Source organism: Corvus moneduloides, chromosome 30 (genome assembly GCF_009650955.1).
Source record: "Corvus moneduloides isolate bCorMon1 chromosome 30, bCorMon1.pri, whole genome shotgun sequence".
NCBI classification, from domain to species: Eukaryota; Metazoa; Chordata; class Aves; order Passeriformes; family Corvidae; genus Corvus; species Corvus moneduloides.
In genome coordinates, this window is record NC_045505.1 from 687699 (window position 1) to 714587 (window position 26889).

Consider the following 26889-nt stretch of genomic DNA (forward strand, 5'->3'; position numbering starts at 1 on the left):
GCCCCCGGTGCAGTGGGGGCCGGGGCCGATCTTTAAAAGCTGCTTCCGCAACTCGTCAAAGCTGCAAAAAAACAAAAAAACAAAAAAAAAAAGAAAGAAACCAACAAAAAAAAAACCAAAAAAAAAGAAAAAAAAAAGGAAAAAAAAACCCAAACAAACAAAAGGTTTAAGGTAAAAAATGTTTAAAAAAAAGAAAATTACAAAAAAAAAAAAAAAAAAAAAACAACCACAGAGGAAAAAGCGCGAGTGGGGGGGGATGAGAAAGTTTTAACAGAAAATATACGAGAAATTTAACTTTCAGAGCTGTACATAGGCCGGGGCGTGTAGAAATCCCGTTTTTACCAATACCGGAACCACTGGATGTTATTTTAAATAAAGCGCGTGAGAAGCCGAGGCCGCCTGATCCCTCCTGGGAGGGGATGGGGGGGTCTGGGGGGGCAGGGGACAGCCCTGACAAGGGGGGGCTTCAACCCAGGACAGCTCGGTCCCGGTCTGGGGCTTGGTGTCCCCCCGTGTCCCCCCACCCCAGGCTGGGGTCCCTGCCATGGAGCGCCCACCCCGTGACCCCCCCCGGTGTGTCCCTCCTCCACCCCCCCGCTCTCGGGGACCCTCACGTGTGTCGCCACCCCCCCGCTCCCCTTTCCCGGGAGCCCCACGTCCGCGTTCCCCCTTCCCTGCGGCATCCCGGGGTGTGTCCCGCCATGTCCCCAAGCCCCCGGGGATTCCCAACGCGTGTGACACCCCCGCCCGTCCGTGACCCGGCGGGACGGGAAAGGGCCCCTCCCGGCCGTGACAGCGGCGCGCCGCTCACGTGGGGGGGCCGGGAAAAGGGCCCGAGTTGTTCCGGGCACCGGGCGGAAGTGGGGCTGGAACCGGACGGAAGCGGGGCGGGAACCGGGCGGAAGTGCGGCTGGAACCGGGCGGAAGCGGGGCTGGAACCGGGCGGAAGCGGGGCGGGAACCGGGCGGAAGTGGATCAGGAAGCCGAGCGGAAGTGGTGCCCGGAACCGGGCGGAAGTGGATCCGGAAGCCGCGGGGAAGCGGGAGCAGGAACCGGGCGAACGCGGGGCCAGAGCCGGGCTGAAGTGGGGCAGCGGCGCCTCAGGACGCAGCGGGACCCATGGAGGTTGTGGGAGGGACAGCGGGACCTGGGGAGACACGGCGGGGGTCGGGGACCGCGGGCCGCGGCCACGTCTGACCCGAGCCGTGTCTGTCCCCAGGATCCCGGCCCCGACCCTGACCCCGGCCCGGCCGCCGAGAGCCCGGCGGAGCTGAGCCCCCCGGGGCTGGAAGGTGATTCCGAGGGAGGCCTGGGAGGTCCCGGCGTGCGGGGGGGTCCCGTTACAGGAGGTGACGCGGTGATTTGGGTGTCCCGAGGGCTGCAGCTCCTGCGGGGTTCCTGTCCCGGAGTCTGGGGTATCCCGGAGCTCTGAGCTGGGTGTCGCAGGATTTGGGATGCCCCATGACTGGGGATATCCCGGAGATGCGGGTGTCGCAGAGCCCTGAGCGGGGTGTCCCGGAATTGGGGGTGAAACGGAACTTGGGGTATCCGAGGGTTCGGAGTGTCCCGGGATTGAGGCGTCACAGGATTTGGGGTGTCCCGGGATTGGGGGTGCCACAGGATTTGGGGTGTCTGGGATTTGGGGTGCTCCAGGTTTTGGGGTGCCCCCTCACGCTGCCGCCCCAGGGGACACCCACCGCGGTGCCTACACCGCCTTCATGAAATCCCATCGCTGCTACGACCTGATCCCCACCAGCTCCAAACTGGTCGTCTTCGACACATCCCTGCAGGTGTGCCAGGGCCGGGGGGGCACTTTTGGGGCCGGGGAGGCACTTTTGGGGCTCCCTGACCCCCGTGCCTGCAGGTGAAGAAGGCATTCTTCGCGCTGGTCACCAACGGTGTCCGGGCAGCCCCGCTGTGGGACAGCAAAAAGCAAAGTTTTGTAGGTGAGCGAGGGGGACAGGGGTCTCTGGGGGCTGGGGGGGGCTGGCAGGACCCTCCTCACGCTGTCTGTCCCCCAGGAATGCTGACCATCACTGACTTTATCAACATCCTGCACCGCTACTACAAGTCGCCCATGGTGAGGGCCGGGGTCTCTGAGGGGCTCAGGTCGGGCTCTGCCCGCCCCGCCTGACCCTGGCTGGGTGATCTGGGTTTCTCCTCTTCCTCACAGGTGCAGATCTATGAGCTAGAAGAGCATAAAATAGAGACGTGGAGAGGTGAGGAGGATCTCTGCCCACTTCCTCCCGCCCTTCCCAGCGTGCCCGGAGCCCCATGGTGCTGCGTCCCACCCACCCACTCCCCTCACCCCCCCTCTCCCCACAGAGGTTTATCTACAAGACTCCTTCAAGCCCCTGGTCTGCATTTCCCCCAACGCCAGGTACCCTGGGGGGCAGGGAGAGGGGCACAGCTGGTGGTGGCACTCCCGGGGACACCCCAAATTCCCCCTCCCTTCCGCCCCACAGCCTGTTCGACGCCGTCTCCTCCCTGATCCGGAACAAGATCCATCGCCTGCCCGTCATCGACCCCGACTCGGGGAACACGCTCTACATCCTCACCCACAAACGCATCCTCAAGTTCCTCAAGCTCTTTGTGAGTCTCTGCCCCTTGGTGATGATGGGGGCCAGACCAGGACCCTCGGCCTGGGCTGTGCCAGGTCCCTGTGCCAGGTACCACCCTGAGCTCCTCAGCCCAGGCTGTGCCAGGGGTTGCCCCAGGACCCCCATCCTGGGCTGTGCCAGGTCCCTGTGCCAGGTACCACCCTGGGACTACCCCGAGTACCACCCCAAGACTGCCAGCCCAGGCTGTGCCAGGTCCCTGTGCCATCTCAGGCTGTGCCAAAGCTGCCCCGGAACCCTTGGCCCGGGCTGCTCCAGGGGTCACTCTGAGACCTCCAGGCCTGGGCTCAGCACTGTCCCCTTACCATCCCCTGCAGATCGCAGAGGTCCCCAAGCCTGAGTTCATGGCACGGACGTTGGAGGAGCTGCAGATCGGCACCTACAGCAACATCGCCGTGGTTGGCACCAGCACCCCGATCTACGTGGCCCTGGGCATCTTCGTGCAGCACCGCGTCTCCGCGCTGCCCGTGGTCGACGACTCGGGTAAGGCTGTCCTCGCTTTGCCTGTCCCCAGGTCACCTCCTTGGGGGCTGTGTCCCCTCCGGAGCACCAGGGGCCTGGCTGAGCTGCTCCCCTCCCTCCCCAGGGCGGGTGGTGGACATCTACTCCAAATTCGACGTTATTGTGAGTACTGGTGGGGGGAAATCCTGGGCTGGGTGGACGCTGCGGGGTGGTGGGGGTGCCCCCAGTCCCAGCTGTCTCCCCAATGCCTGTCCCTGCCCCAGAACCTGGCAGCTGAGAAGACCTACAACAACCTGGATGTGACGGTGACGCGGGCGCTGCAGCACCGCTCCCACTACTTCGAGGGCGTCCTCAAGTGTTACAAGCACGAGACGCTGGAAGCCATCATCAACCGCCTGGTCGAGGCTGAGGTAACAGTCCCAGAGTGCTGGGGGGTCGGGAGGAGTGTGCTGGGGTCCCTGCACCCCCTCAGCCCCTCCCTGTGTCCCCCTCTCCGCAGGTCCACCGGCTGGTGGTGGTGGACGAGAGCGATGTGGTTAAAGGGATTGTCTCCCTCTCGGACATCCTGCAAGCCCTGGTCCTCCCGCAGGGCCCCTGAGGCGGTGGGGGGGAGGGGGTTCAGTCCTCCCAAGCCCCCCACTCTCCTCTCCTGCTACACTGTGCCCCCCCCCCGGGCTGGTGGGGACACCTGGGGTGTGCCCCCCACTCACCAGCAGCATCCAGCAATAACCCCCAGCCCTGGGACAGCCCCCGCTGCCCTTCCCTGGATGGGGGGGAGCTCGCAGCCCCCCCGTGCCGTGCCCTGCACCCCAAAGCCGTGTGGGGTGATGGGGGCAGCCCTCAACCCTCCAGAGGTGCCGAGCCTGGGTCACCCATATCCACGCCAGGGCTGTTCCTGTGTGGGCCCTCGTCCCTGTCACCCTGCCCCCTCTCCCATGGGGGTCTCACTGGGTTTGGTGAAACCCCCTCAGCTGCACCCGGCCCGGGGACCCCCTCCACGCCCCCAGGGGTTTCCCCCATGTCCCCCCGGCTCTGCCCACGCCCGCCACCGCTTCGTGTGTGGAGAGAAACCACGAATAAACACAGACCTGGCACCAGCCTGGCTCGGTGCAGGGCACGGAGGAGGGGGGGCCACTGGCCGGGGAGGGGGGAGCATGGGGAGGGGGTGTGGCCCCCCCCGTGGGAAGGGGGAATCTGCTGAGCTCGCCCAGACCCTAAATCCCTGTTTGTTCCGCCTGTGGCTTTTCTAAAAGGCCAGGATTGGGGATGGGACAGAGACAGGGACCCGGCGGGACATGGGGACCCTCTGGCGGGCACCACGGTGAGCGGGGGGTGTCGGGCAGGGGCCGGGGGAGGTTTAAGGGCGGGAGCTGGACGTTAGGGTCCCGCGGGGGGGATGGCGGGGGTCGCGGGCAGCTGGGACGCCGGGGTTTGCAGCCGGTGCCCACAGGGGAGGCGCGAGGCCCGGCCGTGCTGAGCGAGGCACATTCCTGGCGGGGAGGGGACGGCCGGGCCGGGGGCCCTGTCCCTGCCAGTCCCGGGGTCCGGCAGCGGCTGCAGAGCGAGGTGAGAGAGCCGGGCAGGTACCGGGGGGCCCGGGGGACTCGGGGGGGCTGTGCCGGTTGCCATGCCGCCGCCGGAGGGTTGCTAAGCTCCGCTCGGAGCCCGCGTGGGCTGCAGCGCTTGGTGCCAAACCCGCCATCGCCTGCTTGTCGCAGGGGGGGAAGGGATCCCGCGGGGGGGGGGGGGGGGGGCACATACACACAGGCGACACGACACCCCTGGGAAGGCCGGTGGGGTCCCCGCGGTGCGCCGGTCTCCCGGCCGCCCGGGGGTCACCCTGCCTCGAGGTGGCACCGGGGGGGACACGGGGTCCCGGGGAGCGCACGTGCGGCAGGTGGGTGCGCGTGGGCGGGCGCGTGGCTCCGCCGAGGCTCCGGTGAGCCCCCCGCGGCGGGGACCCCCCTCTCAGCCGGGGCCATGCTGGGGGGTCCGGAGCGGGGCGCGGGGCGCCTGCGAATCTGCGAGCGGACCAAGCTGGTGCTGGTGGAGATCGACACGGTGGCGTGTTGCAGCACGGGCACCGGCATGGCCGCGGGGTGCCGGCCCGAGCCCCCCTGGACCTACCGCCGCATCGCCGGGGAGTACGCGTGAGTGGGGACGGCGGGGTGGGGGGCCCGTCCCGCTACCCACCCCTCGCGCCCCTCACTCCCCGTCTCTGTCTTGCAGGTACCTGGAGAAGCGCTTTGTGGCCGAGCTGGCCCCCCCCTGGCCCCCGGTGCCCTCCAACCCTCCCTGTCGCCTGCAGGACTTCACCACCCGGCCCCGGGTGCCCCCCACCCCCTGCCCCCCACGACAGCCTGAGGGGACGGGGGGCAGTGGGCCCTGGGGGGGGCACCCTGTGCCTACACCTCGGCCCCCGGTGTCGGGGGACAAGCTGGGCCCCCCCACCTACGAGGTGCACATGCAGCGGGTGCAGGCGGCCCACGCCCGCCGCGGGGGACCCCCCCCGTACATCTCCCCCCCCGCCTACGACGGCCCCCACCGCACCCTGCAGCTCCGCCCCCTGCGGGGACCCCGCAGCCCCCCGCCGGCACCTCGGGCCCGGGGGGCTCTGCCGAGCGGCTGGAGCCACACGCTGCCCCGGGCGGCCACCGAGGCCAAGCACCGGTGGCCCCGTGGGATGCAGCTGTCCCCAGGGGAGCCTGGCACCCCCCGGCACTGCCAGACGCTCCCACGGGCGGCAGCCGGCCGGGAGCGGGTTCCGGGGCGCGGGAGGGGGCGGCGGGGGACGGGGGGACACGTCCTCATTGACGCCACCCGTGTGGTGGTCCGGGCCCAGTACGTGCCACCCCCGCAGCGACAGCTGGTCCGCTATGCCAAGGGCTCCCCGGGGCCCGGCACCCCTCCTCGCAGCCCTTCCGTGCCCCCTGGGGCCGTCAGCCCCTCTGCTGCGCCCTCGCCCCCCCGGGAGCCCTCGGGCAGCCCTCGCAGCCCGTGGCGGAGCCCGGGGGGCTGCAGGGGTCCCCGGGGGCGGCTCCCCCCGCGGCGGCCGGTGCTGTACGCCCAGGCGCTGCGCGAGGCCGTGTCCCGCATCCGGCGGCACACGGCGCCCGACTCCGACTCGGACGCCGAGGGGAGCGTGGGGGGCTCCCGGCAGCGGCTCTGCCGAGACCCCCGCGCCTACAGCAGCAGCAGCAGCAGCCTGGAGAGCACCGGGGCCCCCCCTGGCCCCGCCAGCCCCACTCCGGCCTGAGGGGTGGGGCTTGCCGGGGTGTGGCACGTCTGGGGCGGGGTTTGCCAGGGTGTGGTTCTCAGGGGCGGGGCTTGGTGGGTGGTCTTGGGGCGGGGCTCAGGACTGGAGTTCCCACGGGCTGACCCCAATAAAAGCTCCGGGATCCCGGTGTGCTGCCTCTGCCCCTTGTTTGTGCGAGGTCGGGGGGGACCGTCACTCCCTCAGGCCTCCCTGTGGCCCCCCTCACCCACCCCGGCAAGGCCACAGGTGTCTGGGCACACCCCCGTGACATTCCCGGTGTCCAGACTCCCTCCCCGTTGTGGTGTCGGGGTCAGTCGGAGGTCCCGGGCGTCCCGGCGGGCACCGCAGTGCGTCACGACACGGGCGGGACGTGCCAGCTCCCCCCGTATCCCCCATAATGAGTAGGTGAGCGCAGCAGGACTGGCCCTCGGCCACCGGCCCCACGTCACGGCCGGGGGGGGACCCCGAGTGAGTCACCAGGGGGGAACTGTCCCCCCCAAACAGCCGCCACCTCTTAGTCACGCTGCGGGGGGGGGGAGGATCCCCGCGGCCCCAGGAAACCGCACAAATATCGTGTCCAATTTGCACGTTATTTAAAACCGGCTCCTCCCCCGCCCCCCTGCGCGACCCTGTCATTATCGCGGTGACACCGGCCCGGAGGTCACGGCACGGGGCAGCTGCCGCAGCAGGGCCACCCGGGCGGCTGGGGGGGCACCCCCAGGGCCACGTCACCCCGTGTGTCCCCTGTGCTGGCACGTGGCCAGGATGGCACCGAAGTCCCACACCTGGGTCTGGCCTGAGCCACAACGGCAACTGCAGCCCACCGTGGCACAGCCGTAGTCCTGCACCAGGTACAGCGGCGCCTGGCACGGCTTGGCATGGCCTGGCATAGTGTGGGATGGTTGGCAAGGTGTGGTATGATCCACACACCTTGTCACACGTTGTCATGGCACGATTCAGTCTGCCACAGCCTGGCACAGTTTGGAACGTGGCTTGGTATGACCCAGCACGGCTCAGCACATCTTAGCACAGCTTGGTATAGCCTGGCACAGCTTGGCACAGCAGCCCGGCACGGCTCAGCAAAGCCCAGACCAGCCAAGCACAACTCGGCAGTCTTGGCATGGCTTGGCATGGCAAGGGACAGCTCGGCAAAGCCCAGAGCAGCCCAGAACAGCTCAGGGCAGCCTGGCAGAGCTTGGTACAGCCTGGCACCACCTGGCATGGCTCAGCACAGCTCAGCACGGTTCGGCTCAGCACAGCCTGTTCGGTGCAGCTCATCAAGGCTTGGCACGACTTGGCACATCTTAGCACAGTCTATAGCCTGGCACGGCTCAGCTTGGCACAACACGGCACAGCATGGCCAGGCACAGCTTCACAAAGGCCGGAGCAGCCCAGAACAGCTCTTTGCAGCTTGGCACGGCTTGGCACATCTTGGCACGGGCTGGCATAGCCTGGCCTGGCTCAACACAAACTGGCACAGCTTGGCACAGCCTGACACAGGCTGGTATAGCCTGGCACAGCCCAGCACAGCCTGGCACAGCCCAGCCCAGCACGTCACGCCGCGGCTCGGCGCGCTGCCCGGCGTGGCGCGGGGTGTCCCAGACGCGGGGGCAGCGGCGCGGCCCTTCCCGTGGGATCAGCTCCTGCCCAAACCCGCTCCCCGCCGGGAAAATCACCTTCTAATTCGGGCTGCGCCGGCGCCAGCGCCTTCCCCCGGCACCCCCGGGGCACCCGCCGGCCCCCGAAACTCGCCGCAGCCCGGGGTACCCCCGGGGCCAGGGGGGCTCAGCCCGTGGCGGTGCCAACGCGTGGGACCGGGGGGGTCCCGCCCGGTACCGGGGTCCCCGGCCAGGGACGCGTTGTCGCCTGTGGCCGCCAGATGTCGCCGCTCAGCCGGTGACCGATCGCACCGGGGGGCACCGGGGGTCCTGCCCCGGGAGCGGCGGGGGGAGCGGTACCGGTGTCCCCAAAGAACCGTCACCCACGTGTGTCATCCTGTCTGAGAGGCACGGCAGCCCTGTGTGTCACTGGTGCCGGTGGTGTCCCCCGAGGGCTGTGACCCTCCTGTGTCACTGGTGCCGGTGGTGTCCCCAGAGGGCTGTGTCCCTGTGTGTGCCAGTGCTGGCTGTGTTCCCAGAGAGCCGTGACCCACGTGTGTCGTGGATGCTGGGGGTGTCTGAGAGCCACGACCCTTGTGTGTCACTTGTGACAGCGATGTCGCCAGACAGCTGTGCTCATGTATGTGCTGATGCTCAGACAGTCGCGACGCTTGTGTGTCACTGGTGGTCACTGGCGTCCCCAGAGAGCCGTGACTCTCGTGTGTCACTGACCCTGGCGATGTCCCAAAGGAGCCATGTCCATGTATGTGCCAGTGCTGGCGGTGTCCCCAGAGCTGTGACCCTCGCGTGTCACTGGTGACAGTGGTGTCCCCAGAGATCTGTGTCCATCTATGTGCTGGTGTTGGCAGTGTCCCCGCAGAGCCATGACCCACACGTGCAGCTGGCACTGGCCATGCCACAACCCACGTGTGCCAGCAGTGCTGTCCGTGTCCCCAGAGTGCGGTGTCACCTGGTTACACACGGTGCCAGCCACGCCACGTTCCTGACCATCCACATCCCGCCGTCCCCAGCGTGTCCCTGCATCCCCGCGGTCCTGCCCGCGGTGCTGGCTCTCCCAGGCCGCGCGAGGAGCCGGTGGGAAGGGTCCGGTGAATGCGGCATTGTTGCGCGGGGTTGGAGTCACAGATAATTACCTCAATTAGTTACAATGGCAGAGTAATAAATACAGGCTTAGCGGCTCCTTCCCCACTGCGGCTTCTCAGATTAATCCAGCCCGGGCGAGCGGAGCTGAAAGGATTGATGGACAATTCATTAAACCCGCCGAATGCCGCACAAGGCACCCGTGAAGGCCGGCGTTAGCCCCCGGCGGCTCCGCTTTGTCCCTAATTGTTCGTCTCGGGCATTGGTCACCTATCAGGGAGTGGGTGACGGCGACGGTCCCCCCGGGGCTGGCATGCCCGGGGATTAGAGGCCAGCGCTGCCACCGTTGCTGGGCGCGTTGGCCCCGCGCCGGAGGAATGCGGCGGATGGGAGGGGGCGGCCGGACAAGCCGGGAGCTGGCGGGACGTGGGTCCGCATCGACCGGAGGCGAGGGGAGCCGGGACGGGGCTGTGCCGCTGGCGATGGTGACAGGGGATGGGATGGGATGGGATGGGATGGGGGCGGTCCCGCAGGTGGAACGGGACCACCTGAGAGTCTGGGCAGGTGGGCACAGCTCTGTCTGTTTGTCCTGCATCTCTGGGCACTGTCCTGTCCCTCTGTCTAGATTCTGGGAATGACACCTGCCTTCTGACCCACACCTCTTGGCATGGCTCTGTCCTGCATCTCTCTGTGTCATCCTGTCCCTCTGTCCTGAAACTTTGGGCACTGTCCTGTCCTTCTTTCCCACACCTCTGGGTACTGTCCTGTCCAGTGTCCTGCATTTCTGGAAATGACACCTTCCTTCTATCCTGGAAGCTCCCCTGTCCCTCTGTCCTGCATTTCCGTGTGTCATCCTGTCTCTCTGTCTCACACCCCCGGGCAGAGCCCCCTGCACCCCATCCCTGAAGGGGGTTGTCCCAGCCCTCATCAGGCCCAGCTTGTGGCCACCATCCAGCTGTTACCCGGCTTCCCAGATGTGACAGGCTGCTGCAGGATGGGACCGCCCTGTCCCTGTCCCTGTCCCTGTCCCTGCGCTGGCCCACAGCAGCTATTTCCAGCACCCAGGAGTATTTGTCCAAGCCGGGGAGGTCTGTGCCCGGGGTGCCTCTGCCCGCCCGGGGGTCGCGGCTGCCCGAGGTGCCCAGCAGGACATGCAGGAAAAGCTGAGTAACAGAGGTGACTTATAAGAATGTCATTATCTATATTCCTGACTCCTACCGCAGGAAAACAGGCTATTTTCATGCTGAAGCAGGAGCAGAATTTAGCAGGCAGATAACCCGGCAGGCGGGAGATGCTCGGAGGGTTATTTCGGGCTGTGTTCCTTTCCAGGCGTTTTCCTTGCATTTTGGTATTTTACTCTCCACGCTGGGCTGTGTTTTGACCTTGGCGCGGGCAGCAGGGGCCTCCAGGGTGTTTTTCCCCCCCTCCTCTGAGTCTAAACATCAACTTTTCCACTATCGGCTCCGCGGGATATTTCGGGTGGTGGCAGCGTCATCCCGCAGCCTTTGATGCGGCAGAGCCTCAGGGGCCCAGAGGGGTTCCCAGCTCTGGGGGGGGGGAGCCCAGGCTGTGGGGACCCCTGTGACAGGTGGGCACCGGGCTGGGGGCCCCCCAGACACAGAGATGGAGGTTTTGATGTCCCCAAGTGTGAAGTCACGGTGCAGGGGGGGATATGTGCCCGCCCCAGGGGTGCCTGTCACAGAGGGGTGCCCACCTTGGTGGGAAACCCGTCCCCGTGGGATACCTGTCCCCGAAGGATGCCCTTCCCAGGGATGCCCATTCTGGGGATATGCCCACCCCTGTGGGATGCTTATCCCAGGGAAATTTCAGCCCATCTCAGGACATGTCCTGTGTGCTGAATTCCCATCCCGGTGGGGTGCCCACTCCAGTGGGAGGACTGTCCCAGGAGGATGCCCATTCCAGAGGGATGCCCATCCCGGAGGGAAGTCTGTCCCAGAGAGATGCCTGTCCCAGGAGGGCAGCCATACCAGCAGAACACCTGCCAACCACGGAGCTTTCCCCCACCTTTGCCACAGCCTTTCTCCGGTTGTGGTCAGACCCCACGCATGGATGTGGGGCTGTTTGTGGGGCCAGTGGCCATCTCTGTCCCCTTTGGCCCCTGCCCCGGTAACCCCGGTGCCCTCCCCGGCCCTGCTTTTCCCCCGGAGCCAAGGGGAGCCGTCAGCCCCGGCTGGGAGCAGTGATGGACGATGCTCATTCCCTGTCTGTCGTCTTGTACCTCCCGGGGCCGCTCCCAACGCCCGGCCTCGGCGGCACCAGCCCCACCGCCCCGGCAAATTCCAGCATCGGAGATGCTGCAGTCAAGGTGCCATGGTGATGGGCGCCGCAGCCGTGGGGATGGACGTCCCGGCCGGGAGCGGCGGCAGGAATGGCTGGGATGGAGACGGGCACAGCGGGAGAAAGAAGGGGGTCTGCGGGGAGGGGATGTCAGAGAGTGGAGGGAAGGAGGAGAAAGATGGACAGACAGCAGCCGGAGGGGCTGATGGACGTGGAATGGGGAGGTGAGGGGATGGAGAAGTGATGGATGGACAGATGGACATGGGCAGCACATCACACAGTTTGGGATACATTGGTGTCCCCCCACAGCTCATCCCCTCCCTCCCCCAGCCCCCCCAGACACGAAGCGGGGCAGGACTGAGAAAAATATATTCTTTATTCTTCTCTAAAGGCTATCAGTGACACCTGTAACAAAGCATCATTATTATTAATTATTATTAATTATTATCTTTAATTATAAAAAACAGGGCCCGGGGCCAGCGAAGCAGGGTGGGGGCGGCGACACCGAACCGTCCACAATAAATATTTTATTTACAGCAAGAAGGGACCCCGTGGAGCCGGGGGGGTGGCCGGGAAGGTGCGTGGCACTGAGCCCACCCATGGCGGGATGGGGGTCCCTAGGACACATCCACACCCCCACCCCTGGGTGCCTTCAATCCAGCCGGGCACCCGTCATGGGGGGTGGGTGGCGCAGACCCCCTCCGGGGCTGGGCAGGGTGGTCCCGGGGCAGGTCACAGGCACTCGTGCAGCACCTGGGTGTTGGTGCAGTTGAGGCAGCTGACGTGGCAGCACCAGTGGAAGGTGCAGTTGCAGCGCTCGGTGACGCGCTGGGTGCGTGTGCGGTACCCGCGCCCGCAGCACAGCAGCTCGCACCCGTCCAGCCCCGGCGAGGAGCTGTTGCAGAACCGCCCGGCTGTGCCCGCTGTGCCCGTCTTCCCGCTGTAGGTGCAGAAATTGGGGGATTTCTCAAAGTAGACGAGGTCGTGGGGCGAGGGGGGCTTGTGGGCCGGGTTCTCGGGCTCCAAGTGATGCAGCTCCACCCGTGATGCCCGGTTGCTGCCCTTGTTGCCGTAGATGACACGGGAAGCGCCGTCGAAGCGATCCTTCAGGACGTCGCCCACGGCACGGAAGGTGGGCAGCCGCATCCAGCAGGTGCGGACGGTGCAGGAGCCGGACATGCCGTGGCACTTGCACTCCTGGCGCATCTCCGAGAAGACCGTCTGGAAGGAAGGGGGAATTTGGGGCCTTGTGAGCAGCCTGGGACCCCTCCGGGGACCACCACGCTCCTACACCCCTCGTTTCTGCAGCATCACATCCCGCTCAGACATCACTTGTCCCAAAGACAAGTGCGAAACCCATCTCAAACAGTTCCCAGCCCACACATGGGAGCAGGCTGAGGGTCTTGGTGGCCATGCTCACCTCCGTGCCCACCCCAGCGCTGCCCACAGCCCCCAGTGCCCTCACCATTCCCCAGTGTCCTCACCAAGCTCCCAGTGCCCTCACCATGCGCCCAGCCTCGTTGTTGTGCAGGTTCATGAGGAAACGCAGGTCTCGGCCCTTCTCACTGGAGTCCACAAACTCCCTCCCAAAGAGGCGACCAAAGTCGATGTTGTCACTGCAGCCCCCCCAGTGCCAGTCAGGACCCCCAGGGCCACGGCGCCGGTAGTCACAGGTGCAGGACTCGATGGACCCCTCTGAGCACGACCGGGCAACCGAGTGTGTCACACCGGCACTGGTGATGGCAAAGATGAACGCCGTCTCCCGGCAGCCTGTGGAGGGAGCGGGGCCTCAGGATGCTGCCGGGATGGGGAGGGGGTTCCCACCGGCACCCCCGACCCTCCATCACGATGGGCTGGTGATGCCCCATGGCAAACCAGGGGAGCTTTGCTGAGCATCCCAACACGGGGGTGCTTGGAGGAGGTCTGGGGACCCCTGCGCTGCCCCCCAGCCTCACCCCGGTTGACGATTTTGCCGAAGATGTTGGGGCCCTGGGAGGTGGGACAGTTCCAGCGGCGGTTGCGGAACTGCCACTTGCACTCCTTGATGGCTGTCTGGAGGCCGGAGCTGACGCTGTGCAGGATGCCGGGGTTCTGCCGGATCAGCTTGCGCTGCTTTCGGCTCAGCAGCTGCAGGCTGGGGTCCAGAACCAGCTGCACGTTCTTGGAGTCCGTCAGCAGGTTGGTGGACGAGGCCACGTTGATGATGCCCCTGTGGCACAGGTGGGGATGGTGACAACTGGTGGGGGGTGCCCAGCACCTCCCTCCTCACCTCAACCTCCCTGGGGGCTCCTCGATGTGACCGGAGCATCTTCCTCCCTGGTATCCCTGTAGGGATCCCAAACGGGGGTCGCAGCCCTGTGTCCCCCCGCACACCCCATCCCTGGGCACGGGGCAGTCTCTGCTGTGCCTGTGCCAGCCCTGCCCTCCCGCCTCACCACCCCGCTGCCGGTACCGGTGCCGGTGCCGGTGCTGTCCGACTCACCACCACCGCCCGCTGTTGTTCACTGCCAGCGTGTTGGAGAGGGAGGAGAGGGCCAGAGCCCAGAGTGCCCGGAGCGCCAGCCCCAGCGCGGCGGCGCGCATGGCTCCGGCCCCGGGAGCCCCGGCAGAGTGCGCGGGCGAGCGGCCGTCCCGGTATTTATGGTGCCGCAGAGCCCCCGGCCCGGCCGCTACATCCACGCGTGTTTCCGGACGCGCGGGGCGGCTCCGAGATGAGGACGGCCGCGGGGGGACGCGGGGAGCGCCGGGCGGGCGGGCGGGCGGGCCGGCACCGCCACCGCCACCGGGCTGCAGCCGGTGGCCGGGGCGCGGCGTCGGGGGTGCGGTGCCCAGCGCACACTGACCGGGCCCTGGAGCGCGGCGTCGGGCGCTCCGTTCGCGGTGCCGGTGCTGGGGACCCGGTGCTCTGTGCCCGGCGCTCGGCACTCTGTGCGCGGTACCCGGTGTCGGTAGTGGTGCTGGTTCTCGGCGGTCCGTGCGCGGTACCCGGTGCCGGTGGTCGGTACCGGCAGCTCCCCGGGGAGCCGGCACGGCTGGACTCGTCTCGGCGCGGCGGGTGCACAGCGCTCAGCACCCGGGAGCATCTTCCAGCCCCTTCCCTCTTATAGGGGCGGCGCGGAGGGTCCCCGTGGGCCGGTCCCGCCGCGCGGGGCCTCCCCGCGTCCTCGCCCTAACAATGGGGAGCGGCGGAGCTGCGGCACCTCTTACGGGGCGGCGGGAGCGGCGGCGCCGGGGCTGTCCGTCACGGCCCGGATTAGCCCGGCGGGTGGCTGCGCCCCGGCCCCGTGCCCAGAGCTCCCGGCTGTCGCCCCCCGCCTTCTCTGCCGTCCCGCGCACACGTTCCACAGGCACCGGCACCGGCGGGGGGAGCCCGGCACGGCCCGCGACAGCTCCCGGCGCAAGGAGGAGCCGGTCCCGGAATAACCCGGGACGGCCCCGGACGGCTCCGAGAGCACGGAGGGAGCGGGGAACTGGGATAGCCCGGGATGTCCCGGGACAGCCCGGGGTGCACAGGAGTGACGGGATCTCCCGGGACAGTCCGGGGCGCACGGGGGAGGCAGAGTTCCGTGACAACCCAGGGCTCACGGGGACCACAATCCCGGGAAAGCCCGGGGACACCGTCCCGGGGCCACTGGCTTTCCGGGGTACACCACATGCAGCCCCCCGGGACGTGGACCGTCGAGGCTGCGTCGGTGCCTCTCCAGAGCCCACGGAACCCTCTCCCGTCCTGGTCCGTGCCCGGCGGGACGGGGCGACAGCCTCTTCTAGCCGCTCGAGCCCGGCTTGTCCCGGGCTGTCCCGGCGGCACCCCGGAGCCCCGTGAACGTGCCCGTTGACACCCACGGTGTCTACAACTCGCGCTGCCCGGAAGCGCCCAGTCTGGGCCGGTACCGGGGGTGTCGGAGGTAGGCATGGACCGGGGAAGTGGAGGGATTGAGGGATGGGGGATAGAAGGAAGGGCAGGGGGTGCTCGGACGCTGGCGGGGGAGGCCTGACGTGCCCACGGCCAGAACACGGTCACGCAGGGCCGGTGCTGGCCCGGTCTCGGTTGGGACAAGACTCTGTCCTCGTCACCCCCCGCCCGGGCCGGGTGTGGGTGGGTGTGAAGTCCCCAGTGCGGGGCCCGACGGGCCGGGGGGCCTGAGCTGAGTCCCCCGTTGGGGCGGGGACCGGGGGGGGGTAATCCCCCCGCCGCGGTTTCCCCGGACCAGTCATGCGGGGCCGGATTAGCCCCGCTCGCCCGTCACGGCCCGGGGCCGCCGCTCACCAGTTTAATTCAAGGACGGACAAAGCCCGGGACGGCAGCGGGGGTGGGGGGCTCGCACCGGCACCCACCCGCACCCCTTTCCCCGGCCCGGGAGGAGCCCAGGGCCGACCCGGGGTCTGCTCCAGCACGGCGCTCCCGCCCCGGTTCCCGGCCGGGCCGGGCCGTGTCCACGCCCTCGGGCCTCCGCCCCGTCGGGGCTCCCGGGGCTGAGGTCAGCGGCCGCGGGGAGGCCCCGGGGCGCGGCTGGGAGGGCCCTGCCCGGGGCTGTGCCACCAGCGGCGGGGCGCAACCACGGCCCTCGCCTCCCCCGCTCCATCCCGGGACCCTCCGGCTCTCGCACCCCCTGCCCACTGCCCCGAGCCCCCGTTCCCCCCACCCCCTCTGCTGCAGCCCACGGCGGCCCGGCTGCCCGATGCTCGGGATCCCCCCCGGTCCTGGGGTGCCGCTGGAACCGTTCCCGCAGCCGTCGGGGCGGCCGGTGCTGCCCGGTGCCCCTGGGGTGGCCGCCGGTACCTGCCTGTAGGCGGGGGGCATCCGTGGCACCGAGCAGGGACAGACAGACGGACAACGTGGGACAGACGGACGTGGGAAGCACCCGGGGGTCCCCCGCGCCCGGTCCCGGCCCCTACCCTGCGAGCACCGGGACGGCCTCGGTACCGACGATGTCGGGACGGTGCGGGGGTGCTCAGCCTGTTCCCCCGTGACGGTGTTGGGGTCCCCGCCCCCCATGAAGCATAGGACCCCCCCCCCCCCCCCCCCCCGGTCGGGACTCTGCCTCCCGGTGCTCATAGAGGGGGGGAAGATCCAGGACCCCCCTCTCCCCACATCCCCATCCCGCCTCGCCGGTGCAGGTCCCCTTTGGACGAGGCTCTGACCCCCCGGTGCGGGTCCCGGTGCCCCCAGGAACGGGCTCATGGCGGGGGGGGGGGGGGGACACACACACGGGGGCTCCCCCTCACAGCGTCCCCCCCCCGCACTGCTGCAGCCGTTGCCATGGTAACGCCTCGTGGCTCTCGCGATTGCGCCCCCCGCCGCTCCCCGCGCGCGCCCCCGGTCCCCGAGGGGGGGGGGTGCGGGAAGCGGTGCGGGGCGGCGGGGTGGGGGGGGGGGGGGGGGGGGTACCGGGTGCTCTCGCGAGATCGGCGCGATCGGGGCCTCCGCTTCCGGCGGCGGGAGCGGTGCAGAGTCAGCGGCGGCGGGGGCGGCACCGGCACCGGCACCAGGTGCGGGGGGCCGCACCGCTCGGGGATGCGGGGCGCGGGCATCGCCGTGGGGGCTGTGGGGGTACACGGGGGGGGTCGGCACCGGACCGGCGCGGGGGGGGGGGGCTGCAACGCGTGCCGGGGTGCCCGGTGCGGCGGGGGCGCGGAGCCCCGGGGGGTAGGGGGTCGCACCGGGGGCGGGGGGGAGATGCGGTGCGGCGCGGCGGGCGGGGGCGGGGGGCAATGCGCAAGGGGGGGGGCGGCGCAGTGCGGGGTGGAGAGGCGGTGATTTGGGGGCGCGCTGCGATGGGGGGAGTGGTAAAGGGGGGGTAGCGGTGAATTCGGGGGTCCCGGGGGCGCGGGGGCTGCACACGCTGGGGGGGAAGGGGCGCGCTGCGGTGCGGGGGGGGGCGATGGGGGCCTCCCCCTCTGGCGAGGCTGCGGTGATGGGGGGGGGGTCGTGCAGAGGCCGGGGGTGCAGAGGAGGGGCCGGGTCCGGGGGGGCTCTGCTCCCCTCGAGGAGGGCGGCAGCCCTGCCTCAGTTTCCCCCAGTGAAGCGCCCTGGGCTGTCCTTTTGCAGGGTACAGCGGGGGGGCCTCAGGATCCCTGTCTTTGCAGCCCCCCCATATCGAGCTGCACACGGGGACACCCCCATGCAGTGCGTGGCCCCCTCCCCAGCCCCTTGCCTGGCGTCCCCCAAGCCCTGCATCCCCCCAGGACATGAGGATCCCTGATCCCCGCAGCCCCCCCCCCAAGCACAGAGGACCCCTTCAGCCCCACCCCTGCAGATTTCAGGGCCTCCCCCAGCCTGCCCCATGCCCCCGCAGGATCCGGCCTCGGAGCCAGCGCCGCCGTCACCATGGGCAACATCTTCGGGAACCTGCTGAAGAGCCTGATTGGGAAGAAGGAGATGCGGATCCTGATGGTGGGGCTGGACGCTGCTGGGAAGACCACCATCCTCTACAAGCTCAAACTGGGGGAGATCGTCACCACCATCCCCACCATCGGTGGGTGGGGTTGGGGGGGCACCGAGCAGAGACCGCTCCCCATCAGGGCTCCTTTGAAGGAGCTCGCGGCTCCCCGTGCCTCAGTTTCCCTCCGCTGTCGCTCCCCGCAGGGTTCAACGTGGAGACGGTGGAGTACAAGAACATCAGCTTCACCGTGTGGGATGTGGGTGGGCAGGACAAGATCCGGCCCCTCTGGAGGCATTACTTCCAAAACACCCAGGGTAGGTGTCTCAGGGGATGCAGTGGGGGGACTTGGGGAGCGGGGTGACTGCAGAGACCCCGTCAGTGCCCGCTGCTCTCCCCAGGGCTGATCTTTGTGGTGGACAGCAACGACCGGGAGCGGGTGAACGAGGCGCGGGAGGAGCTGATGCGGATGCTGGCGGAGGATGAGCTGCGGGACGCCGTCCTCCTCGTCTTCGCCAACAAGCAGGTGGGTCTGGGGGTGGGGAGGGCCCTGGGGTGGGACTGAGACTGTCCCCAGGGTGTCAGGGCAGGTGTCCTGTGGTAGGACCTCCTGTGCCTGTGGCATCAAGGCTGGTGCCAAAGAGACTGTGTGGCAGAGCCACGGCCATCCCTGTGGCATCAGGGATGGTGCTGGCCCCCAGGGCCACCCCCATGGCACCAGGGCTGGTCTTTAACGCCCTGTGGCCATCCCTGTGGTGTCAGAGCCAGTGTCTCACATCCCCATGGCAGATTCCTGCCCCTTCCTGTAGCATCAGGGCTCACGACGGTCCCCTGTGGCAGGGTTGTGCCCACCCCCATGGCATCAGGGCTGGTGCCAGCCCCCATGGAGGGGTCGTATCCGTTGCTGCAGCGTCGGGCCCCTGTGTGACCTCCCTTGTCTGCTCCAGGACCTGCCCAATGCCATGAACGCAGCAGAGATCACGGACAAGCTGGGGCTGCACTCCCTGCGTCACCGTAACTGGTACATCCAGGCCACCTGTGCCACCAGCGGGGACGGGCTCTACGAGGGCCTCGACTGGCTCGCCAATCAGCTCAAGAACAAGAAGTGAGGGGGGGTCCCCTTGTGCCCCCCCGGTCCCCCTGGGCCGCGCCAGGGCCCCCCCCCGGCCGCCCCCTCCCTGCCCTGGTTGGGTTTTGCTTTCTTCTGGCACCGGTTGCTGTGGGGTTTTTCGCCTTTTTTGGGGTCCCCCTGGTTCCCCTCGGATCTCGTGTGTGCGTGCGTGGAATTAGAGCTCTATATAACGCCCAGGGGGGCAGGGGCAGAGCCCTGGGAGGGTGGGATGGGGGCTGGGGGGGGGCCACCTTGGCACTGCCCTGCCAGGGGGGGCCAGAGACACCCCGTCCCCATGCATGTCCCTGCACCCCTCGCCTTCCTCTGGACCAAATGTGGGGGCAGCAGGGCCATGGGGGGGAATTTGGGACTATACACTTCCCCCTCCCTCCCAGCACCCCCTCCCGGCCCCGTGTGCCCCCCCGGGCATCCCACACGTCCCCGGCCCCCCCATGTCACTTCGAGGCAGGTCTCCTCCCCGCAGCGTGACCCCCGTGGAGGGGGAAGCACGGGGCCGCCAGGACTCCTGGGGTCCCCTTGGCCATGCCCCCACCCCTCCTCTCCCTGGCCGCCTGCCTCCCCCCATCATGCCAGCATAGTGATTGTATGTCCCTGCCCTTCACGGACGGACGGTGTCCCCCCCACCCCGTACTGTGCCCCCCCCTCCCCGCCCCCAGCACCGTATTTATACCCCCGGTCTGTGCTTGGTGTGATGTGTCGCTGCGGCTCTGCCCTGTCCAGGGACGTGTGTTCTCACCCCTACCCCCCCAGCCCCCTGCGCCTGAGACGGTGGGTGACCTCCCCTGACCCCCCCCCTTGGATATTAAACATGTTTTATGTAGCGCTGCCCCTCGTCTCTTCTTCCGCAGCCCCCCCAGCGTGGGGGTCCTGCAGAGGGGACAGTGATGGACAGCCCCGGACTGGCTTTAATTAGAAAGAGCTTAACGGGGCAGGGGGGGTGAGGTGGGGCTGGCAGGGGGTGAGGAGGGGCCCCCCCCCTTCCCAGGCTCATCTTTAGGGGAATATTGGATGAAATGGTAAATCCCATTAGCGCTAATCCCAGCTGGGGCGTGGGGACGGTGCCAGTGCTGGGATGGGCGCGAGTGGAACTTGGCCCCCGCGTGCCACCCCTACCCCATGTCACCCCCCCGCACGGGTTAAGGGGGACTGAGTCGCATTTCGGGCCAGCACTGCCATCCCATCTCCGTGTCCCCTCTGGACTGGTGGCTGGGGAGCTGTTGGTGTTGGTGACACCAGGGAGCTGTGCTGGGGGTGTCCGGGGCTCCCTGGTGGGTGGGAGCTGCAGAGGGCCTGGAATGGGGGTGACCAGAGCTCGCTGGTGGGCTGGGGCTGTGGAAATGACGTGGGGGAGCTCCAGTGCAGGTGACCGGGGCTCTGGGAGCTGCATCGGGGGGCTGCAGCGTGGATGACCGGGAGTCCCCGGTGGGTGGGAGCAGCGGAGCCGGCACTGACGCGTTCCCACCGGCTGGACCGACGGCTTTGTGTGGCGAGGGCTGACCCGGCGCCCCTAATCCCATTAGGGCCCCGGGCCCAGCCGCCAGCCCGGCTTCCCCACCTCTCGGCAACCGAGGCTGGTATGTGGGTGCGCCGGTGGGGCCGGCGTGCCGATGCCGTCGTCCGGGAGCTGCACCCGGCGTCAACGTCGTCACCATCCCGGAGCTGCACCGGGGCCGGTGACACCAGGGCCGGCAGTGAGGCCATCCCCGCTGACACGGAGCGAGATCCAGGCTGCCACCATGTGCCGGTGTGACCCCGCCAGACCGGGGGCATTCCGTGTGTTTCCAGCTCTGCCCTAGAGGCTGGGTATCCCCGGGCACAGGGACGGGGACTCTGGGGTTGGTTCCGTCCCACCGGGCTCCAGCCGGCCAGCGGCCCCCCCGTCTGGGCTCGGGGCTCGGCTTCTCTTGTCCTGCACAGCCGGGGCTGGAAGAGCCGCTGAAGTGCCAGGAGAAGGAACGACCTGCACCCGCGGGGTGCTGGAGAAGGGTTCTGCACCCGGGGACGGGTCCCGGGCCCCGGTGGGTGCCGGTTTCCCCGGGCTGTGCTGCCGCCTGCTGGCACCGGCGGCGCCAGGACACCGGGGGCTGCATCCAACCGGTGCCTGGGCGGGGGTCCCCCGGCCCGGACCCCCGCCCAGACCCTCCGTCTTGACCCCCACTCTGGCCCTCACCTGGAGCCCCCGCTCGGTGCGGGCCGAAGCCGCCGGGACGGTGCCCGGGCAGGACCGGACCCAGGTGCCGGCCGGGCTGGGTCCCCACGCGGGGCACCGGGCACCGATGCAGCGGCCGGTCCCGAGAATCCTTCTGTCCCCCAATTCCACTGGGGCCCGGAGCAGCTGCGGGTGCCCGTCCCGGGGCCGGTCTCGGTGTGGGGGCGGGCCCGGGGGCGGGGCACGAAGTGGGGGGCGGTCCCGGTCCCGATCCCCGTTCCTCCGCCGCCAGCCCGGCCATGCCGTTCCACGCCGCGCTTCTGTTCTTGGCACTGCTGCTGTCGCCGCCGCCGCTCTCCCGCGCCGCCGAGAGCGAAACCGAAACCGGCGCTCGGGAGCTGCGGCTGGAGACGATCGTGAGCCCGGGGGGGACGGGGGAACCGGGGCTGCGCGGAAGACACCGGGCACCGGGGACCCACGCGGCCCCTTGGGCAGAGAGCTGAGACCGGGGCGGGACCGGCGGGGAGCGGCGGGAGCGGCGGGACACGGGGCACCGGCGGGATGGTGTTGCTCGGGGGGCACCGGGGGGCCCGGCCTGGGCACGGGATGGGGGACGAGGCACCGGAAAGACCGGTCTGCGGCGGTGGGAGGGGGGAGCCACGGGGCACCGGGAGAACCCGGCTGCGATGGGGGGGGGGGGGGGGGGGGGGCACCAGGAGAACCGGGCTGCGATGGTGGGGCACCGGGAGGACCGGGCTGTGGCGGAGGAACGCGGCGCACCGAGGACGGGGGCCCGAATGAGAGTTCGGCTCTCGGAGCGCTCGGGGGACCCGTGGGCACGGGGGGTGCGTGGACCCCGAGGCGAGGGGGCCCCGGCCCGGCTCCCCGTGACCTCCCCGTTGCAGGTGCCCCCCCCCGAGGGCTGCACGGAGCTGTCGGCGCCGGGGGACACGGTGCACATCCACTACACGGTGCGGGCGGGCGGCGGGAGGAACACGTCAGCACTGCGCTCCGGCGGGCGGGGCGGGGGCACCGGCACCGGCACCGGCGGGGGGGCCTCGGCCGGCACCGGGGCGGCACCGGGGCGGTACCGGGGGTGGTACCGGGGTGGGCAATGGGGCGGTACCGGGGTGGGCAATGGGATGGTACCGTGGTGGAACTGGGGTGAACGTAGGGGTGGCACTGGGGTGGGCATGAGGACGGCACTGGGCTGGACAAGGGGACGGTGACAAGGTGGCACTGAGACTGGTATGGGGACAGCCCCAGGATGGGCTCTGGGTGGCACCTGGAGTGCCACAGGGATGGCACTGGGGCTGGCATGGGATGACCCCAGTATGGGCATGGCTGGCGCTGGATCAGCCCGAGGATTACCTTGGGATGGCCCTGGGCACTGGGAGGGGTGGGGATGTCCCAGAGTGACACGGAGTGTGCCGGGACTGGGATCAGCACAGGGATGGCACAGGGGGGCCACAGGGACTGGGATCAGCACAGGGATCAGCACCAGAGCAGCACTGGGAACACGCTGGCATCCACATAGAGAAAAGTGCCAGGGGTGACCTCAGCAGTGACTGTGGCCGTGTCCCCCACAGGGCAGCCTGGAGGATGGCCGGATCATCGACTCCTCACTGAGCCGGGACCCCCTGCAGGTGGAGCTGGGCAAGCACCAAGTCATTCCCGGTGAGTGAGGGGCTCAGGGGGAGCGGGGTTGGGGGGGGGTAACCGGGGTAACCCCGACCAGCCCCACTCACCCCCACCCCACTCTGTTACAGGTCTGGAGCAGAGTCTGCTGGACATGTGTGTGGGGTAAGTGCAGATGGGGGACCCGGGGATGGGCAGTGTCCCCCCCCGAGTGTCCCCACCATGATTTGTGGCACCGACGCTCTCGCTGTGGCAGGGAGAAGCGCAGAGCCATCATCCCCCCTCACTTAGCCTATGGCAAGCGGGGCTCTCCTCCCACCATCCCAGGTGAGCGCAGCCCTCAGGGTCCCCATGGGGTCTCTGTGGGGTCCCCGCTCAGGCTGTGCCCCCCTTGCAGGTGACGCGGTGCTGCGGTTCGAGGTGGAGCTGGTGAGGTTGTCCCGGGCCAGTTACTGGCAGAAGGTGGTGAACGAGGTGCTGCCGCTGCTGTGCCTGGGGCTGGTGCCGGCACTGCTGGGGCTCATCGGGTTCCACCTGTACCGCAAGGCCAGCAGCCCCAAGGTCTCCAAGAAAAAACAGAAGGAGGAGAAGAGGAACAAAGCCAAAAAGAAATAAAAACTTCCTCTCGGCATCTGCGGCTGCTCCGTGGCTGCTCTTCCTGGGACAGTGATGGGGACAGAGCAGTGGGAAGAGGCTGAGCACCCGTCAGCTCCCCGCCTGCTCCAGGGCCTTGAGGGGTCCTGTCAGACCTGAGCGGGAGGTGACAGACTCCCCCTGCCCCTGCTCAATGAATCCCAGAAATAAGACCCTGGAGCACATTTTCAGGCAGTTTTGCTCTTTTAAGGCATTTCCAGGCAGTTGCAGTCCCCGGTGGCCCCAAGCACCGGACAGGTCTCTGGTCTGCCAGGCAGCCTCAGCTGGAACTGGTGCAGCCAGGAATGGAGCCAGGAATGGGGTCCAGGTGGTTGACCCCTCCCCAGAGGCTCTTGGGGTGCGCCATGCCCAATGTCCCTGTGCGTGGCTCCTCCCCTAAGTGGGGTTCATTTCTGGGGACACGGCTTTTGCTTGGTGGTGAGGAGGGGTGGGGGGTCTCTGGGCACCTTCTGGCTGAGCGCAGCCCCCGCCAGGTACTGCTGGAGCAGCTCACGCAGGTGCCGGTTCCTGTTTGCCAGCGCTGCCTGCGCCCGCTCCAGCGCCTTCTCCTCCAGCTTCGCCTTGTTGAACCGCTGCCAGAACCGCTCCAGCCCCACGTAGTCCTGCATGGCCTGGGGGGGAGGCAGCGGGGGGAGTTTGGAGTCTCCAGCCTGCCCAAGCACCAGCTGGGTGATTCCCAGGGCCGAATCACAACCCTCGTTCCCTGGGAAGTGCGGCGGTGCCTCCTCACCCGTGCCAGCGGCTCATTGGGGGACGCCGCCAGGATCCTGCGGACATCCTGCTGCTCCCACTCGGCCAGCGAGGAGGGGTAGAAAGGCAGCACCTTCTCCTCCTCTGTCTCCAGCCTGCGGCACATCTCAGCCAGGCGCAGGATGCGCTGGGCCTGGTGGGGGGATGCCGGGAAGGGCAGGTGGGAAGGGACAGCAGGACACTGGGCACAGGGACATCCCCGCTCAGCGCTGCCCAACTCACCTTCTCCACCACCTGCTGCAGCGCTTTGAGGGTGGCACTGCACTGGCAGGTGAGCGTGACCAGGTGGGCGTGAGCTGTGGTCCCGGCCTGGCTGATCGCAGCCCGGAGCTTCTGGAGCTTCTGGACGGCGTGGTCCTTCTCCTCCTGTATGCGCTGGTTCTGCTCCTCGCTCTCCTGCAGGTGAGCCGCGATCTGGCTCCTAGTGGCTGTAATCGTGTCCTGGTGAAACAGCAGGTTGGATATTGGGGAAAAATTCTTGGAAAGGGTGGCCCAGCATTGGAATGGGCTGCTCAGGGCAGTGGTGGAGGCACCGTCCCCGGAAGTGTTCAAAAAACACGTGGATGGGGCACCTGGGGACACGGTTTAGTGGTGGCCTTGGCAGTGCTGAGAGAACGGTTGGACTTGATGATCTTAGAAACTTTTCCAACCTCAATAATTCCATGATTCCATGGCTCAGGCGCTGCTCCATGAGCCCTTTGGGGGCCCCTGCTTAGCCCAGCCTGTTGTCACCCCTTTGCCAGTGCTGGGTTGGACTTGATGGTCTCAGAGGCTTTTCCAAACTCAACAATTCCATGATCCCATGGAAAATGAGCGGGGAACGTGGGTGACCCCACTCCCACAACCACCCAGCGCCCTGCCAAAACCTGGAGCTTCTGCAGCTTCTTCGCCTGCACATTGATATCCCAGGAGCTCTTCACACACTTCTTCTTCAGCTCCTCGAACTCCACCTTCCTCTTCTCTGTGGCCTCGGTGTAGCTCCTCCGGGCCTTCTGGATCTGCTCCCACAGCCCCTCCAGCCTGGCGACGAGCTGCAGCCGGCTGTACTGCTGCTCCTGCCAGCACTGGGGACACACAGGTTACACCCCCAAACCTCCCTTGCCAGCCCCAAAAGCCCCTCGATGCTCCCTTGGGCCCCTGCCTTGTTTTTGATGTCGTCCCGGGCGCTCTGGAAGTTCAGCATGGCCTCGTGGTCACTCCTGGCGTGATCCTGCTCTGTGGCCAGAGCCATGTCCTGTAGGCAGCACCTTTCCCAGTCTTGCTGCTCCAGAATGGTCTTTCTGTGGGGACACACAGCAGGGCAAAGGGGTTTCCTCAGAGATGCTGCAGGGATCCCACTGGGGCCAGGAGAGGCTCAACTCCACCCCAGGAGAGCCCACGGGTGCCACTGCTGCCCCATTCCTCTTCTCCCCATAAAATTCCACACCTCTCAGCCTCAAACTCGGCCTTCAGGGCGCCCACCTGGGCACTAAACCCCTCCTCCAGGTAGCCCAGGCGGCAGCGCTGGAGCTGCAGCAGTTGGTCCGTGAGGTGCAGGTGACTGCGCAGGGCTCGGTTCTGCTGCTCCTCCGCTTCTTCCAGCTCCCTGACCAGCGCCTGTGGAGTTTTTTTGGGGGGGGTCATGTGTGTTCCTTGGCACACCCCCTGCCCTGCCAGCCCCGCAGCCACCTCAATGACGCCGTCCTTGCAGTCCATGACCCGCGTGAAGGTCTGGCTGAGGATCTCGATGTCCTGGCGCAGCTCTTGGTCCTTGGTCTTGCGCTGCGCCAAGCGCCAGAGCGTGCAGACCTTGTGGAGACCCCACATGCTGCTCTGCTCCTCCCGGGATAACTTGACCTGTGGAGGGCCCCGTGGGAAGTGGGAAAGGGACAGGAGTGGGGTTGGGGGTGTCTCTGGTACCAGGGGGTCCAGCAGAACAGGGGCAGCTCCAGCCCTGGTGGGGATGATTGGGGGCATTTGCTGGGGAAAGGTGGTTTGAGGACTCAGGGGGATGGGGCTTGGAGGCCATCAGGGGAGGCTGCAGTGGGGTCCCAGACCTGCAGGAAGCGAGCGAGCAGTTCCTGCTTGGCTTTGGCCGCTTCCTCCTCAGCCAGCGCTTGCTTCTGCAGCAGCAGCAGCTCGGTCTCGGCTGCATTGGGGGCTGTGGAATGGGGCCCCGCCATGGCTGGAGAAAGGGACACAGCGGGAGGGGTCGGGGGGTGCCCGGGGTCTGCGTGGTGGCCCCTCCACGGCGCCCACCAAGGCCCGTTCCCCCTGCCCACCCCCATCTCCCGCTCCAGCCCCCCCGCACCACGGGGCACCCCCAGACCCCGTCACCTGCTGCCCACCCCCATCTCCCTCCCCAGGCTCCCCCAGCCCCTTCTCCCCTTGCTCACTCCTAACACCCCCTCCAGAACCCTCTCCACTTGGGACAATCCCCATACCCCATCTCCCCTTCCAGTGCCCCCCCAGACCTATTTCCCATCTCCCTCCCCGGGCCTCCCCTCAAGGCCCATTTCCCGCTGCCCACCGCCAACTCCAGAGCCCTTCCAGCCTCACCCCCTCTCCCTCCCCAGCCCCTCCGGCACCCACCACCCCCCTGCCCACCCCCATCCCCCTCTCCAGGGGTCTCCCTCCCCTCCTTTGGGGTCCCGGCCCCAGCCCCGGTACCGGCCCCGCTCCCGCGTCCCCGCGGTCTCCCAGCAACGGCCGCCGCCGCTCGGGGGCGGGGCCTGCGCGGCACTTCCGCCCTGACCTGCACGGGCGCCCCCTGGCGGGCAGCAGCGCGCTCGCACCCCCACGGGGCGGGTCCCGCCAGTTCTGCCTCTCCGCTATTGGCCGGCGGTCCGGGATTCCCCGCGCTGATTGGCCAAC

The 26889-nt window shown here is 68.1% G+C and overlaps 6 protein-coding genes across 8 annotated transcripts; 4 read left to right on the top strand and 2 right to left on the bottom strand.

Moving 5' to 3' along the window:
- The first annotated feature begins 1014 nt into the window (after positions 1-1014).
- PRKAG1 (protein kinase AMP-activated non-catalytic subunit gamma 1) lies at positions 1015-4177 on the top strand. Of its 2 annotated transcripts, XM_032093953.1 has the most exons (12): positions 1015-1125; positions 1220-1292; positions 1687-1790; positions 1865-1946; positions 2022-2080; positions 2174-2219; positions 2326-2380; positions 2466-2592; positions 2936-3101; positions 3205-3242; positions 3344-3490; positions 3580-4177. In XM_032093953.1, the coding sequence occupies exons 1-12, from the start codon at positions 1120-1122 to the stop codon at positions 3676-3678; spliced, it is 1002 nt and encodes a 333-aa protein (XP_031949844.1). In that variant the 5' UTR covers positions 1015-1119; the 3' UTR covers positions 3679-4177. The 2 variants fall into 2 exon arrangements, with proteins under 2 accessions (XP_031949844.1, XP_031949843.1); XM_032093952.1 differs by having other exon boundaries at positions 1865-2080.
- A 655-nt stretch (positions 4178-4832) lies between these two features.
- LOC116436668 (dendrin-like) lies at positions 4833-6438 on the top strand. The gene is made up of 2 exons (XM_032093945.1): positions 4833-5230; positions 5310-6438. The coding sequence occupies exons 1-2, from the start codon at positions 5061-5063 to the stop codon at positions 6334-6336; spliced, it is 1197 nt and encodes a 398-aa protein (XP_031949836.1). The 5' UTR covers positions 4833-5060; the 3' UTR covers positions 6337-6438.
- Positions 6439-11690: 5252 nt separating this feature from the next.
- WNT1 (Wnt family member 1) lies at positions 11691-14051 on the bottom strand. The gene is made up of 4 exons (XM_032093951.1): positions 13816-14051; positions 13289-13542; positions 12838-13103; positions 11691-12554 (listed from the first exon to the last, which is right to left on the bottom strand). Exons 1-4 carry the CDS (start codon positions 13914-13916, stop codon positions 12066-12068), a joined length of 1110 nt encoding a protein of 369 aa, XP_031949842.1. The 5' UTR covers positions 13917-14051; the 3' UTR covers positions 11691-12065.
- A 2663-nt stretch (positions 14052-16714) lies between these two features.
- Positions 16715-19665, top strand: ARF3 (ADP ribosylation factor 3). Its single transcript, XM_032093982.1, has 5 exons — positions 16715-16823; positions 17630-17809; positions 17920-18030; positions 18115-18239; positions 18661-19665. Exons 2-5 carry the CDS (start codon positions 17662-17664, stop codon positions 18820-18822), a joined length of 546 nt encoding a protein of 181 aa, XP_031949873.1. The 5' UTR covers positions 16715-16823; positions 17630-17661; the 3' UTR covers positions 18823-19665.
- A 1573-nt stretch (positions 19666-21238) lies between these two features.
- On the top strand, positions 21239-23450 carry FKBP11 (FKBP prolyl isomerase 11). Its single transcript, XM_032093980.1, has 6 exons — positions 21239-21410; positions 21900-21965; positions 22584-22671; positions 22764-22797; positions 22889-22959; positions 23030-23450. Exons 1-6 carry the CDS (start codon positions 21294-21296, stop codon positions 23245-23247), a joined length of 594 nt encoding a protein of 197 aa, XP_031949871.1. The 5' UTR covers positions 21239-21293; the 3' UTR covers positions 23248-23450.
- CCDC65 (coiled-coil domain containing 65) lies at positions 23447-26757 on the bottom strand. 2 transcript variants are annotated; one of them, XM_032093913.1, is made up of 9 exons: positions 26686-26757; positions 26073-26200; positions 25705-25872; positions 25463-25632; positions 25178-25316; positions 24903-25100; positions 24259-24477; positions 24017-24169; positions 23572-23897 (listed from the first exon to the last, which is right to left on the bottom strand). In XM_032093913.1, the coding sequence occupies exons 2-9, from the start codon at positions 26196-26198 to the stop codon at positions 23673-23675; spliced, it is 1398 nt and encodes a 465-aa protein (XP_031949804.1). In that variant the 5' UTR covers positions 26199-26200; positions 26686-26757; the 3' UTR covers positions 23572-23672. The 2 variants fall into 2 exon arrangements, with proteins under 2 accessions (XP_031949803.1, XP_031949804.1); XM_032093912.1 differs by having other exon boundaries at positions 23447-23897; positions 24017-24477.
- Positions 26758-26889: the final 132 nt, after the last annotated feature.